The 15874-nt window shown below is 41.7% G+C and overlaps 1 protein-coding gene across 4 annotated transcripts in view; it reads right to left on the bottom strand.

Moving 5' to 3' along the window:
• ppp2r5d (protein phosphatase 2, regulatory subunit B', delta) overlaps nucleotides 1-15874 on the bottom strand; it is a 137036-nt gene that overhangs the window by 102359 nt on the left and 18803 nt on the right. Inside the window, exon 4 of one of the 4 annotated variants that reach the window (XM_072248846.1) lies at nucleotides 2427-2492. The exons of the other annotated variants lie outside the window; for them this stretch is intronic. Within the exon in view, the coding sequence (XP_072104947.1) occupies nucleotides 2427-2456 (30 nt within the window). The 5' untranslated portion in view covers nucleotides 2457-2492. The remainder of the gene's footprint in view (nucleotides 1-2426; nucleotides 2493-15874) is intronic. 4 annotated transcript variants of the gene reach the window in all.

Below are 15874 nucleotides of genomic sequence, written 5' to 3'. Positions count from 1 at the left end.
ACACTGCATCAAATGACTGAAATTAAACCAAAATTTCTATTCCAGCATTCTACAAGGGAAACAAGTCTCCTTAAAAACTGACTGGGTGTTTTGAAACCTTCTGAATCATTCTTGGAGACAAGACAAATCCAAGTAGAAAGTTTATCTACTCTTGAGTTTGCGGCATGACTGTCCACAGAATTTGCACATCAAACTTTTCAATGTACTGGTAAACTCAAGAATTCTTCCCCCTCAAAGAATTAATTGACTTGGGCCAACTAAAATAAAGCAATTTAAAAGACAATTGGAGTTACAAAGTAGTTCAAGAGGAAAGCAGTTTTGTCAGTTGAAAATGACTGTCTTCGACATGAGCATTTCTCTGTTTACGTTACTCCAGATCTTTGCACCATTTCGCATTCACTGTATCTGTTGCTGTACTTATTATTACCATTATTAGTACGTAATACTGTCTATTCTAAGCTTCACACAAGGAAGGAATTTCATTACATCCTGGTGAATATGATAATAAACTGAAGTGATGCAATGTTTGAGTACAGCATTAAGGGATCCTGGTAAAGACAGTCAATAGATATTAAGAGCAAAATGAACCTTGAGCTATAATCACACTCCCACAAAGGAATATGGCTGTAGTGTCTTAAAATCAATCATCCTAGCTCTCTGCAACTTCAATAATAACATGAACATGCATAACCATTGTCAGCTGCTTCACCTGGCCTTGCCTCCACCATCAAGACCTGAATATACTTGCTGATGATGGTGCAACGTTCAATTCTCAATTCCACAGTAAAAGACGGTCTATTTCCACATGCAAGTCAGACAACCACTCTTTTAGGACAGACTAATAAGTGACAAATAACACTGACGTTGCAACAAGAGATATTCGATGAAGTTGGGGAGCAGCTCAATAATACTCTTGACTGGCACACCATCTACAATTTCAATTATTCACCTTTACCACAGCTTAACAATAAATACCCAATAACAGCACAAAAAGATGCCAGTTCTACCACCTAGGATGACAAGGACAATAGGTATATCAACCCTATCACCTGCAAATTCCACAAGTCAAACATTATGTAGATGTGGAATTGAATGGCCCATTTGTTGGCACTAGGTTCTAAACCCTGGGACTCTCCACCCATCAATACTAGTTTCACAGGAAGAGCCACAGCTGCTCAAAAAGATGGTTCACCATTACCTCAGAAGCACGTTTGGCCCAGCCTTCCAATGTTGACCATTGTATTCAAGGACAACTAGAAAACAAGTGCCAGTTACTAAGCTTTCGACTTGGTTGAACTTTCACAGTTTACTTTCTAATCCAATATCCAAAACAAACTTTAATCCAGTATAGATTTCACATTTCCAACATCTGCAGTTTTGGCTTCAATTGCTATTCAACTATTAAAATGTTCATCTCAAAGCAGCTCTGCTGCAGACAGAATTTCTGTTCGTCTGATTCACCCTCAATGGCCTGTCTCCTTCCCTGTTTTAGATTAAAATTCCACACCCGTATCCTGTTCTTATTAAACATCGCCAGCTTCAGCTCATTCTACATGGATTTCAACTGAAATTCCAAATTTTAGGGATGGAAAGCTCAGAACCACAAATCATAGCCTATACATTCAAACTATACGGCCTAGTGCCGTATGTCAACAAACAGAAGGTCTTCACCTCTCCACAACAGCACCAACTTGCTATCCCAATGCTATCTTGCCGCAGTTCTACTTTATCCTTTGTTGCATTTTTACAAAATGCTTTTCTTTCATACATGAAAGACTGCAAACTTTAACAGCTTTTCAATTTTAACACTCCTCCAGTTCTTTCTGCTCCCCCTCCCCCCCAAAAACCTCATCTTTCTCCACACCCTCAATCCTGAAGTCCCACTTTGTGTTTGATCCCACATGATCACACCTTGGAACAGCCTCAACTTCACTCCACTTGCCCAAGCTGAATGAACAGAGTTCTTCTACCACTGCCTTCAACACTGTGGCCATTTCTTTAGCCAGGAGTCTTCAAACCAGACAGTTTCTGGCCAGTTTCTCACCAGGTCACCATAATCTGGCTACTTTCTTTTTGGACCTAATAACATTTTCAGCTGATATAAAACTATCAAATTTTCCACTGATCTTATTCACTATAAAGGCCAGCATTGTGAATGTAGTATTCATTCATTAGGCTATCCCATTACTGAAATACTTTTGTTTTACACATCTCCACAGCTTCTCACCCACTGAAAACTAAATTGCTCTAACTTACCAGCTCTGAAGAAGGGCTGGCAATTTACCTTTCCATTGATGCTACCTGATCTGAGCCTTTGTAACTTTTTCTGCTCGTGACAGATTTCCAGCAATCTTTGTTTTTCAATTTTAATCGGTGCTGTTGGGTCACAGATCGAAGGACCCAGATTTAAACCTGCGTTTGTGTACCTCGTGTGATGTCTTCATGTCCTCCCGCATCCCAGATGTGCTGATAATTAATGATAGCCATTAAATCTAAATGGTACAAGAATGAAAAGGAAAGTTAATGATGACACAAGACAGAACACGTTGGAGAACTACCAGGAAATTATTAGGAATGGAACTAAAGGCATTTTTGGGCTTAACAGCCCAAATGTACTGAAAGTATGTACCCTACCACCCCACTGAAATGTCAACACTCTGCTCACTTGGGATTAGCATTGCAAGAGTCATGCAATGCCACTGTTTATATCCATCATTTAACTGGGAAAGCAAGTCAACAGAATTTACCTTGGAAATTGGAAAGAAAAATAGAAAACACTGAGAACATTAAGCAAGTTAGGTAGCCTGTGCAGAAAGAAAAAGTCAAAGACCCTTCCTAAGAACTGGAAAATAGAGAAAATGCTAAGTTTAAGTTTCAAGGAGTGTGGGAAAGAGGGATAGGACAAACTCCCAAGCAAGAAAAATCAAGCCAAGGATGACACAGATTTATCAGACAGAATAGGCAATTGCTGGGGCAGCATGATTTGAAGGGCCAGAAAGACCTACCCCCCATTCTATCTAAATAACAGGACCTTTAGGAGTAGTAACATACTGAACGATCTTGGGGTTCAAGTCCATAACTCCCTGAAAGTGGGGCACAAGGGGCAGGGTGATAAAGAAAGGTTTTGTCATTGGAACTATAGACAGGAAGTCATGTTGCTCTCATATTAAACATGGGCAGTTCTATTGACACAGTGGGTTTGGTGAGTACGCAGGAGAGGTTTAATCAGAATGTTATCTAGTTTGGGGTGTATTAGCTATAGAGGAGAGGTTGAACAATTTTGGATTATTTATTAAAGAGAAGAATAGGCCTTTCTGGCCCTTGGAACTGCACTGTCCGGGCCAGCTGGTGGCACAATGACATCGGCGCCACACCCGGGAGCAGAGGCTCCCGGGTTCGAAACCAGTTAGGTCCACTCCCGAGTACGCTTTCCATCCATGCTGGGTTGAGTGTCGAGATCGCAACTCTACCTCGTAAAATAAAGAGAAAATACTGCGAAAATATCTGTGTGGGGAGTGGCGCACCACACAGTCTCTCTCTCTCTCGTTCTGCGCCTTGTAAAAAGCCATGAAAAAGACATCTTCGCAGACGCACGCACAGGCACACCCCCAAAAAAAAAGGAACTGCACTGCCCAGCAATCCGATTTAATCCTCGTCTAATCACGAGACAGTTTACAATGTCCAATGACCCTACCAATTGGTGCATCTTTATAGAGTGGGAAGAAACCTGAGCACCCAGAGGTAACCCACACACAAGAGAATTGAACCTGGGCCACTGATACCATAAAACATGGTGCTAAGCACTATGCTAGCATGGCGCCCCATGGTACTCTGTAGCATCAGATGTGGAGGGGTGAGATGATAGAAGTACGTTCAATTATGATACATACTGTAGGTACGAGAAGCCTTTCAGAGTGCTCCCCCGCCCCAGGTGCAAATGGGAAATACTGGAGAGCATAGCTTGAAGGTGAGAGGGGGCGAAGTTTAAGGAGATGTGTGAGGTGAAGTTTTTTTTAAAAAAATGAGTAATACATACCTGGAACATACTATCAGAAGTAATCAAAGCAGATACAACAGCAACATTTAAGATGCATTTACAAAGATGTGTGAACAGGCAGGGCATAGAACAGAGGTTCCTAACCTGGGATCTATGGACCCCCTGCTTAATGGTATTGGACCATGGCATAATAAAGGTTGGGAACCCCAATTAAGCTGTAGAGGGATACAGGCCATGTTCAAGCAGAAAAGATTAGTTTAGATTGGCATCATAGTCCACATGGACACACTGGGCTGAAGGACCTGTTACTAACCTGTCCTTTTCTATGTTCTGAGGTTCTTCTAATGGCTGTTGACCAGAAAACTTCAAGAGCAAATCAGATCAAGTTTTCTTTTATCAGCATTGTATTCTTAGGCATTTACACATATCATCAAGCACGATGATCCATCAAACAGGTGAACAGGAAAGCAGAAAAAAAATTGTACAGTTTCTTCACATTACCCAGCTAGTGACACCACTTCTCATTGGATTTTGCTCATCAAGAAATAATTTTGAAGTTCTCAGGTTAGATATTGCACCAGTTAAATCGAGGTTGAACATAAGCAATACTTGTGAGTAGTTCTTCAAATTAAACTCAACGCTCTCCATTCATATCTTGCTGGCTGATCCATAATCAGGAAACAGCAGTGGCAGCAACACACCTTGAAATTAACCTTGCACCCAACGAACGATTTCCAGAGTAATTCTTGCAATTACTTCTCCTGTCCAACTGGAAAGTACCATCGTGAACTCAACTGAGGTACAGCTAACCCACCGACACAAAGTGAAATGAGGCGCATACAGCTGCAAAAATGTTAAGATGGACGTTCGTACCAAAACTAGCAAAATGGCAAGTCATGAGTTTGAAGCAACACACATCAAAGTTGCTGGTGAACGCAGCAGGCCAGGCAGCATCTCTAGGAAGAGGTACAGTCGACATTTCAGGCCGAGACCCTTCGTCAGGACTAACTGAAGGATGAGCTAGTAAGAGATTTGAAAGTTGGAGGGGGAGGGGGAGATCCAAAATGATAAGAGAAGACAGGAGGGGGAGGGATGGAGCCAAGAGCTGGACAGGTGATTGGCAAAAGGGGATACGAGAGGATCATGGGACAGGAGGCCCAGGAAGAAGGAAAAGTGGGGGGGGGGGACCCAGAGGATGGGCAAGGGGTATAGTCAGAGGGACAGAGGGAGAAAAGGGAGAGAGAGAAAAAAATGTATGTATATAAATAAATAACAGATGGGGTACGAGGGGGAGGTGGGGCATTAGCTGAAGTTTGAGAAGTCAATGTTCATGCCATCAGGTTGGAGGCTATCCAGACGGAATATAAGGTGTTGTTCCTCCAACCTGAGTGTGGCTTCACTTTTACAGTAGAGGACAGACATGTCAGAATGGGAATGGGACGTGGAATTAAAATGTGTGGCCACTGGGAGATTCTGCTTTCTCTGGCTGACAGAGCGTAGGTGTTCAGCAAAACAATCTCCCAGTCTGTGTCCGGTCTCACCAATATATAGAAGGCCACATCGGGAGCACCGGACGCAGTATATCACCCCAGCTGACTCACAGGTGAAGTGTCACCTCACCTGGAAGGATTGTCTGGGGCTCTGAATGGTAGTGAGGGAGAAAGTGTAAGGGCATGTGTAGCACTTGTTCCGCTTACACGGATAAGTGCCGGGAGGGAGATCAGTGGGGAGGGATGGGGGGGGACGAATGGACAAGGGAGTCACATAGGGAGCAATCCCTGCGGTAAGTGGGGGGGGGGGGGGAGAGGGAAAGATGTGCTTAGTGGTGGGATCCCGTTGGAGGTGGCGGAAGTTACGGAGAATTATATGTTGGACCCGGAGGCTGGTGGGGTGGTAGGTGAGGACCAGGGGAACCCTATTCCTAGTGGGGTGGCGGGAGGATGGAGTGAGTATGAAGTAGCTTTTCATCATCACTGGTCTCAACAATGGAATTCATCACTAGATGGATGAGGACTGTAGTTAGGGATAGACAATAAAAGCTGGTCTTACTTATAGTCAGCACCCACATGCTGACTAAATAAAACAAGACCTTCAATGATGAAGCACATCCTAAGCATAATAGGGAAACCAGCCTGAACATGTGTTCAGGAGTCAAGAACGGAGGTGAGTTCACCAATTAGAATTATCAGGAGCCACACCAACAGTCATTTGGAGCCTAGGCAGACACCTGTGTCAAGTCCATGCTCAACTACTCGCATTTCAAACAAAGCACAAGATACAACACAAATCATTGATCACTTTTCAAAGCTACTGCAAATTCATAGTGAAACCACAGACACAATAAGCTGCCCAGAATACTAGTTAGGTGATGTCACATCATTGAAAGATTTTGCACACACTAAATGCCAACTCAGATTAGAATCAAAGTTCAATGTAAATGATCAAAGTATCTATACATTACACAATACTGAGATTCGTCTCCTTACAGGCAACCACAAAACAAACAAAAGAATACCACACAAAAAAAGACCAAACACCCAATGTACAGAGAGAAAAAAAATCACGCTAACAATAAAAGTAAGCAAATAGCACTTTGAATGAAAGTGAGTCTTCAGACATGAAGTCTGAAGCAGGCCATAGCCTCAGTGGGGCACAGAGCAGAGTAAATGTTGTGCAGCAGCGAGCAGAACTGTTCCCGACCCTCGCCTCTGGTCCCAACAATGTTGCCTTTTCAATCCATCCAGCCCAATGTTTAAAATCATCCAAACATCAGGTCATTCCTCACTCTAAGACCCAGGCCCTGTTGCATCAATTCGCTCTCGGCCTGCTAATATTTTCAGTTATGAAAATACTCCCATGGAGCTTGCAGCATCAAGATACCATTATCAATGGAAAGTAACTTGAGTGTGATGGTTTCCATGCATTTGTTACCTTGGTCCGACAGTGCAGCAGAGTTCAGGAAGTAGTGTTCTATAAAACCTTACCGATGGCACACACTGGTCTTGAGAAGATGGCAAGGAAAGTCCACATTAGTAATAACAATGTCAACATGAAGTTGACAGACATGTTGGAGATCGTTTATTGCTTGCCAATGTTACTACCACTTATCAGTTCACCTGTGACAATTCCTGGTATCAGCAATTTTGATGAATAGTATTTAAAAAGAATTGTACAAATCAAAGCAGCCAAATTCAGACCTCATGAAGAAGGATGTTCAATAATAACGCAGGCAAAATGGTTGGACCCCACTGAACTCCCCATGTAGTCATGTACTAGACCTGGGATGATTCATCTCCAAAAATCACAACCACCTTCAGAAAAGGGTGCGAAGAGCAGACCAAATCTTAGATTCTGTGCTGAATCATCAAGTCATAAACTGAGGCAGATACTTTATACTTTATTGTCACCAAACCATTGAAACTAGAACGTACAATCATCACAGCAATATTTGATTCTGTGCTCGGCGCTCCCTGGATTACAAATCGATAGTAAATACTAAAAATTTAAATTATAAATCATAAATAGAAAATAGAAAAATGGAAAGGAAGGTAGTGCAAAAAAACCGGGAGGCAGGTTCGGATATTTGGAGGGTACGGCCCAGATCCGGGTCAGGATCCTTTCAGCAGTCTTATCACAGCTGGAAAGAAGCTGTTCCCAAATCTGGTCGTACGAGTCTTCAAGCTCCTGAGCCTTCTCCCGGAGGGAAGAGGGACGAAAAGTGTGTTGGCTGGGTGGGTTGTGTCCTTGATTATCCTGGCAGCACTGCTCCGACAGCGTGCGGTGTAAATTGAGTCCAAGGATGGAAGATTGGTTTGTGTGATGTGCTGTGCCGTGTTCACGATCTTCTGCAGCTTCTTTCGGTCTTGGACAGGGCAACTTCCATACCAGGTTGTGATGCACCCTAGAAGAATGCTTTCTACGATGCATCTATAAAAATTCGTGAGGGTTTTAGGGGACAGGCCAAATTTCTTTAGTTTGCTCAGGAAGTAAAGGTGCTGGTGGGCCTTCTTGGCAGTGGACTCTGCTTGGTTGGACCAAGTCAGGCCATTTGTGATATTGACCCCAAGGAACTTAAAGCTTTTGACCTGTTCCACTTGCGCACCTGTTCCACTTGATATAAGTTGGGTCGGACGGTCTGCTACCCCTTCTGAAGTCAACAACCAATTCCTTCGTCTTGCTGACGTTGAGGGATAGGTTATTGTCTTCGCACCATGCCACCAGGTTCTTAATTTCCTCTCTGTACTCAAACTCGTCATTACCCGGGATACGGCCTACAATTGTTGTGTCATCAGCAAACTTATATATTGAGTTTGATGGAAACTTGGCTACACAATCATGGGTGTACAGTGAGTACAGCAGGGGGCTGAGTTCACAGCCTTGTGGGGCACCGGTGCTCAGATTGATCGCAGAGGAGAGCTTGTCCCCTATTTTTACACCTTGTCTGTTAGGAAGTTGAAGATCCAGCTGCAGATCAGAGTGCTAAGGCCCAGGTTCCAATATTGACTTTAAAGTTTATAAAATTATGAGTGGCATAGATAGTCCTTTTCCTCAGGTGAGGGATTAAGACTAACGAGCATTAGCTTAAGGTGAGAAGGGAGAAATTCAAAGGAGATCTTGAGGACTCCTCCCCCCAACAACAGAGGGTGACGGCTATATGGTTTGAGCTGTCAAAGGAAATGATACATGTAAACACAATTACAGCATTTAAACTGCATTTGGACAGATACATGAATAGGAAAGTAAAGGATGGGGCCTACATGAGCAAGTGGGATTAGCAGACAGGCATCATGGTTACAGAGTTGGGTTTAAAGGCCTATTTCTGTGCTGTACAAATCCATAATTCTAAAATCATGTCTCCTAAAAGCTACCACAAATTATAAATACTTCAAATATGTCTTGTATTTCCCAACAGTTTGTAGCTTTTCTTTGATAAAGCACTTTTCTGTCAAATGCTTCCATTCTTGATTGAAACAAACCATTTTTTGGTATTTTCCTACAGCACATCAATTTGACAATTCTGGAAACAAAGCTAATATATATCCCAAATATAGACTAGGCGTCAATGCAGAAGTTTCTAAAACCATTTGTTTCCAAGTTTCTATCTTGAAATAGATCAACTCTTGTCAAAGTCAGTTAAATTAAGGGTACAACAAAACAATTGGAATTACTAAGCCACAATTCAAATTTGCTGCTCATGCAAAAGCCATTGCAGACTTGGAAGTTTATATTTAAACTGGGAAATAACAGGTATGATCAGAACTAAAAAATAATGTGCTGGTGCCAACCCTTCTAGGTACTTACTCCTAAAAGGATTTTCACATTTCTACCTTTTGCTACCCACAGATGTTTCAGTTATTCACAGCTTCCTCCTATTTACTCCATTTAAGTTAATCATGATTTTGCATATCTCTTACCAAATTGCTTATCGGTCACCTTAGTTCCATAGAGAATAACTACAGCTTTTCCACTCAACTGGAAAGCTGAAATTTCCCATTGCAACTACTGGCATAATTGTTTTCTGTATCCTGTCAAACTTTCATATCCTTCCTTCCTTGTGGCATAACTATATTGAGCAGCTACAACAACACTTCCGTTTTTGTCATCCGTCTCCATTAAGGAACCCAGAATCCACATGCTAATCTTGCCTCTCAAATTCTATGGTAACAGCAGGAAATATTATGCACATATAAACCCATGTTCCAGCACAAACTTCAGAAATGTCATTTTACATCTCTCATTCTTTCTCCCAAAGAGAATCACTTGACTATAACATATTTATCTGCCACTATCCAACCATTTAGCCAGGCTTTGTCTTCTTGCAGTCTATTATAATCAACATTATTATTTATTGGAATTCATGGAAATCTGAAAAATTTCCCAGCAAACCTGCCTCAGTCTTTAACTTGGGACTTCTACAAACAACCTGCACCAATCCACATGGACTTCTCTTCAATCATTCCCATCACATCAGAAAATTCTGTCAAGTTAGTCACAATGTACTTTAAACAGATATAGTCATAGAACCAGGCCACAATTTCTTAGGTGTAGGTGAGAACGTGACATCTTAATCCCTTCAATCCCACCTTCTCCAGCTAATCATTTGGTTATACAAAGCTTGAAACCAAACCAACATTGGTGAGACAAGACAGAAACGACTCAAATGAAAAGCCATCATAAACAGAAGCACTGATTATTCCACCACAATCTTCAATGTTCATGGCTTTTCTTGAAAGATTAAAATGCCTTGAGCTTGGTACACCATGGCAGGACCACCAAATTGGCAGTTGACACAGATTTCTGAGGCTTAGTGACTGAAGGATGGTAGTTATGGACATCGAGGTGTATGAATATATTGGAATGGATAAACACTTGACAAATGAGATTTCATTTGGACAAATGTGAACTGTTACACATTTGCAGGAAAAATTCGGAAAGGTATAAAAGCTTGGACGCGTTTCTAGAAAAGGTACAAGAACAGTGATTTGAGCCTGAAAGATAAAGATGGCTTTATTTGTCACATGTACATCAAAACATGCAGTGAAAAAGCATTATCTACATCAAATCAAATCAGCAAGGATTGTACTAGTGCACAAGCTGTACATCTTTGGAATATGGGAGGAAACCAGGGCAGCCAGTAGAAACCCACTCAGTCATGTGCAGAACATACAAACTCCTTACAGACACCAGAGGGAAATGTAAGTGCTATGCTAACCATGCCAACCAATACATTATTGATTGAAAGCAAGAGAGCAGGATGAGAAAGTGGATAATCAAACCATTCAGCACCCCAAGTTTTACTGATAAAGACAAAGTGCAAGTATTCAAAACTCTTTAACAAAGTAGAAATAAACTCTTTCTAATTACAGAAGAGCCAAGAACAAGACGACAACATGAAGGTGACTGGCAAAAGAACTGAAGGCTTTCTCTGGCAGAGCAAATGGTTAGGATTTCAAATGCACTTGTAAAGGATGTAATGGAGGCAGATTCAGTTGCAGTGTTTGAAATGGAGACAGAGAAGCATCACAAAAGAAAGTCAGCAGGGCCACCTTAAGAGGGATTCACTGGTTTGTTTTTACATTGAGCTTAAACTGATTCAACAAGATCAACGGCCTCAGAGATATAACCATTTTCAAATGTTTTAAGAGAAGGCAACCACTGACTGAACAATTTTTCTTTATAACCATAATCCTCCAATGCTGGTAATCTATTCTTATGACCAAAACCTGACACACTTATGGCTCAACTACTCTTCCACAGAGCCACAGCAGTACCTGATTACTCTTATATGTCTCAGGCAATAAAAATTAATATCACATGCATTCTTGACCAGTTTTCTAACGATCCTGCTGCCTTTAAGAACATGCAAATTTTCAACACTATTTGGCATCCTACCATTTATCTTGTTTGCCTATCCACGTATTACTTAACACTTCTGACTGATGTCGAGGACTTCTGTCACCAAAATCAGAATTTTCCGGTGGCCAACCATTTTAACCCCTATCCCTATTCTCATCCCGCCATGCCAGTCCATGGCCTCCTCTTTTGGCACGATGAGGCCAATCTCAGAGTAGAAGAGCAATACCTTATATTCCATCTTGGAAGCCTCCAAAGCAATGGCATAAACTTCGATTTCGCCTTCCGGTAATTTTTTTTTGTTTTTCCCTCCTCTTCTTCACTCTGGCTTCTTACCTGCTCACTTCCCTCAGTACTCCTTTACCCACATGGTCCACTACCCTCTCATCAGATTCCATCTTCTCCAGCCTTTTACCTTTCCCAGCCACCTGGCTTCACCTTATCACCATCTAGCTTTCCCCATTCCCCTTCTCCCATCTTGTTTTTCTGTCTCTTTTCCAGCCCGAAATGTCGACTGTTTATTCATTTCCATAGATACTGCCTGACCTGCTAAGTTCCTCTAGCATTTTGTGTGTATTGCTCTGGATTTCCAGTAACTGAAGAATCTTATATTTCTAATTAAATTCCATTTATCACTTTTGTGCCCACCCACCAAATCAGATAATTGTATTTTTCTAGATATAACTACCTCTATTAAAAATGCTGCCAATTTTAATGTCACCTGCAAATCTTGCAACCAAAATTAAAGAAGCTCAAGACCAAATCATTAAGGGACTCCACAAAAATCAGAAGAGACTGTACTCAGTCTTGCTGAATCCACTGTAAGCAGCAAGCTAAAATTAATGACAATTTTTTTAGTGCAACTTGCCAATTCCTTAAATCCATTAGTTTGTTTACTTGATTAATTACAATTTATTGGCTTACGGTCAGATCTGTGCCCACAAACAGAGACCATACAATGTCTGCTGTGTCAGGAGCTCAGGCTACTGCCACAATGATTACAGATGAGAATTATTAAAATGCTTGTAGTACATCACAAATGCCCTCCAAAAAATGACTAGTACACAAACCAGTGGAGAGAATTACTCAGTCTCTTTTTTCTCCCCCTCCCCAAAAGATGGCAGATGAACTCTCCCAAACTGACATACTATTCCCTCCATCTGCAATGAAGTGGCACATTGTAAGACAACATTTGGGCCAGAGATGTTATAGGTCATCCTCCAACTGCAGCCTCTACCACTGAAACTTGAACATGCTATCGGTCCTGCTTCAGCCTTTGGAGTCGCACCAGAAGTGATTCAGAACGACGGAAGGTACAGAAAAAAGGGCAAATTTATTAAAATACATAACCAATGTCTACTGTAGTGACTTGCATTCTAGCGTTGTGGCACTAGTAATGAAAAAGATGGTGAACTGTTGTTATACAAGGTATAGGATTTATTTACTCTTGGAAAGGCAGAGATTGACTGGAGATAATCAGCATGATTTTCACTTTTGATAAGACTATTCTGAAGTAACCATGCACATTGATGAGGGCAGTGCAATAGATGTTGCCTATGCAGACTACAGCAAGATCTTTTACATGACAGGCTTATGTCCAAAAAATTAGCCTTTGGAATCCAAGACCAAATTTGATTCAAATGTCATGGTGGATGGCTACTTTTATTATTGGAAGTCTGAGTCTAGTTGTGTACCATAACAATCAATGCTGGGACCCTTGATATCTGTGATATACATTAACCATCTGAATCTGAATGCAGGAAAAATGATTGATAACTAGCACAGGACATAAATATTTGTGGTGTTAATGATGATGATTGTCTTAGACTACAACCTGGCACTGATCACCTGGAAAGCTTGATAGAGCAATGGGAAATGAAAGTTAACCCTGAAAGTACAAAGTGATGCAATGTGGAAAGTCAAATAAGATTGGACCATGCCCAGTAAACTGCAGTGTTTATAAACAGAGGGACTTTGTGTACTGTCCTTGGGTTGAAAGTGGAGCACAAGTAGAAAGGATGGCGAAGGCATATGGGAAATGTATTGCAGAAAATAAAAACTAGCGCAGTTCTGGAAAGACAAGTTGGATTAAAAAAGGGTGTAGGAGATTCACCACAATGTTATCTCTATTGAGGCATTAGTTACAATGAATATGAGAAAATCTGCAGATGCTGGAAATCGAAGCAACACACAAAATGCTGGAGGAACTCAGCAGGTCAGGCATCATCGATGTCACTATGGGCCCAGATGCTTTCTCAGAGTAGTAGCACACACGGTGCACTGCATTGAGTTCTGAACAGCTTATTTTAGGAAGGACGAGGAACTTTTAGAGAGCACAGAGGAGATTTACCAGGATCTGCCTGGATTACAGAATGCGAGTTAAGGTTCCCTTTGGACTGATGGAAGATGAGAAGCAACTTGATGGTTTGAGGCACCCAGCATCTTTGCCCTAGGGTGGCATTGACTAATACCAGAGGACATCTTTTCAGGGTGAGTGGAAGAAAGGTTAGGGAAGATGTCAAAAGTACACAATAAGTGCTTGGAACACTCTCAGCGTGATGGTAAAGGCAGATACATTAAGGACATTTAAGTGATTCTTGGATAGGCACACAGATGAAAGAAAATGCATTATGAACAAGAGAAGGATTAAATTGATAATGGCACAATTATGGTCACGAGCAGAGTCATTCAGAATATCCTGATTCAGGACAGTCCTGATGAAAGGTCTCAGTTGAAACATCAACTGTTTACTCTCTTCCATAGATGCTACTGGGCTGCTGAGGTTCTCCAGCATTTTTGTGTGGATGTGGTCCTTGGCCTGTAGGTGGTAAACTTTAGAAACATCCTTAACAAAGGACAGACATCTCTCATGCTGTTCCTCCAGGTTCAGGAAGGATTGCTCTTTAAACACACTTAGAAAAAAAAGTTGATGATTAGATTTAAACAGTGAGGGGAGGGCAGAGAGAAACACAAAGGGATAGGTGAAACCTGAGTGGGGAGGGATGAGGTAAAGAGCTAGGAAGTTGATTGGTGAAAGAGACAGAAGGCCATGGAAGAAAGAAAATAGGGGAGGAGTACCAGAGGGAGGTGATGGACAGGCAAGGTGAGAGAGGGAAAGGGTAAGGGAGATGGTGAGGGGTGGGGGGTGCATTATCGAAAGTTCGAGAAGTCCACGTTCATGTCATCAGGTTCGAGGCTACCCAGATGGAATACAAGGTGTTGTTCCTACAACTCAAGTGTGGCCTCATCACGACAGTAGACTAAACCCCTTGAAATAAATGCCAACATTGCATTTGCCTTCTTCATCACAGAATCAACCTGTAAATTAACTTCTGGGGGCTCTCAAGTCCCTCTGATACTTGAACCTTCTCTCCATTTAGCTAATAGTCTACACTACTGTTCCTTTTACCAAAATGCATTATCATGTATTTCCCAACACTGCATTCCATCTGCCACTTTTTTTACCCATTCTTCCAAGTTGTCTAAGTCTTGCTACAATCGCATTGCTTCCTCAGCACTACCTGCCCCTCCACCTATCTTTGTATCATCCACAAACTTTGCTACAAGGCCAGCAATTCCATTATCTAAATCACTGACAAACAACGTGAAAAGCATCGGTCCCAATACTGACCCAAGGAACACCACTAGTCACCAGCACCCAACCAGAAAAGGTCCCTTTCATTCCCTTGGTGTCTCCTGTGTGTCAGCCACTCCACTTTCCATGCCAGTATCTTTCCTATAATGCCATAGCGTTTATCTTAAGTAGCCTCATATGTGGCACTTCATCAAACACCTTCTGAAAATCCAAGTAAATGACACTCACTGCCTAAGAACCCCAACACCTCGTCCTTAATAATAGACTCCAACACTTTCCCAACCACTGAGGTTAGGCTGACTGGCCTAAAATTTCCTCCCTTTTGCCTTCCTCCCTTCTAAAAGAGTGGAGTGACATTTGCAAACTTTCAGTCCTCCGGGACCATGCCAGAATCAAGTGATTCTTGAAAGAACATGACCAAAGCATCTGTTATCTTTTCAGCAACCTCTCTCAGGACACTGGGATGTAGTCAATCTGGCCCAGATGACTTATCCATCTTAAGATCTTTTGAGTTTGCCTAGCACTTTTTCCTTTGAAATAGCAATGGCACTCACTCCTGCTCCCTGACACTCATGGCCTTCTGGCACACTACTCATGTCATGGTGAAGACAGATGCAAAGTACCCATTAAGTTCTTCTGCCATTTCTTTGTCCCCAATCACTACCTCACCAGCATCATTTTCCAGTGGTCCAAAATCAACTCTTACCTGCCTTTTACTCTTGATATATTACTAAACAAACTTTTGGTATCCTGTTTTATATTATTGGCTAGGATGCCCTAATTTTTCATCTTTTCCCTTCTTATAGCTTTTTTAGTTGCCTTTTGTTGAATGTTTAAAAACTTGCCAATCATCCAACTTCCCACTCACTTTTGCTAGTTTTATATGCCCTTTCCTTGGCTTTCATGCAGTTCTTAACTTCCTTTGTCAG

This window comes from Mobula birostris, chromosome 2, assembly GCF_030028105.1.
Source record: "Mobula birostris isolate sMobBir1 chromosome 2, sMobBir1.hap1, whole genome shotgun sequence".
NCBI classification, from domain to species: Eukaryota; Metazoa; Chordata; class Chondrichthyes; order Myliobatiformes; family Myliobatidae; genus Mobula; species Mobula birostris.
The sequence above is the reverse complement of the archived record's forward strand: the minus strand, read 5'-3'. Positions and strand labels throughout refer to the sequence as shown.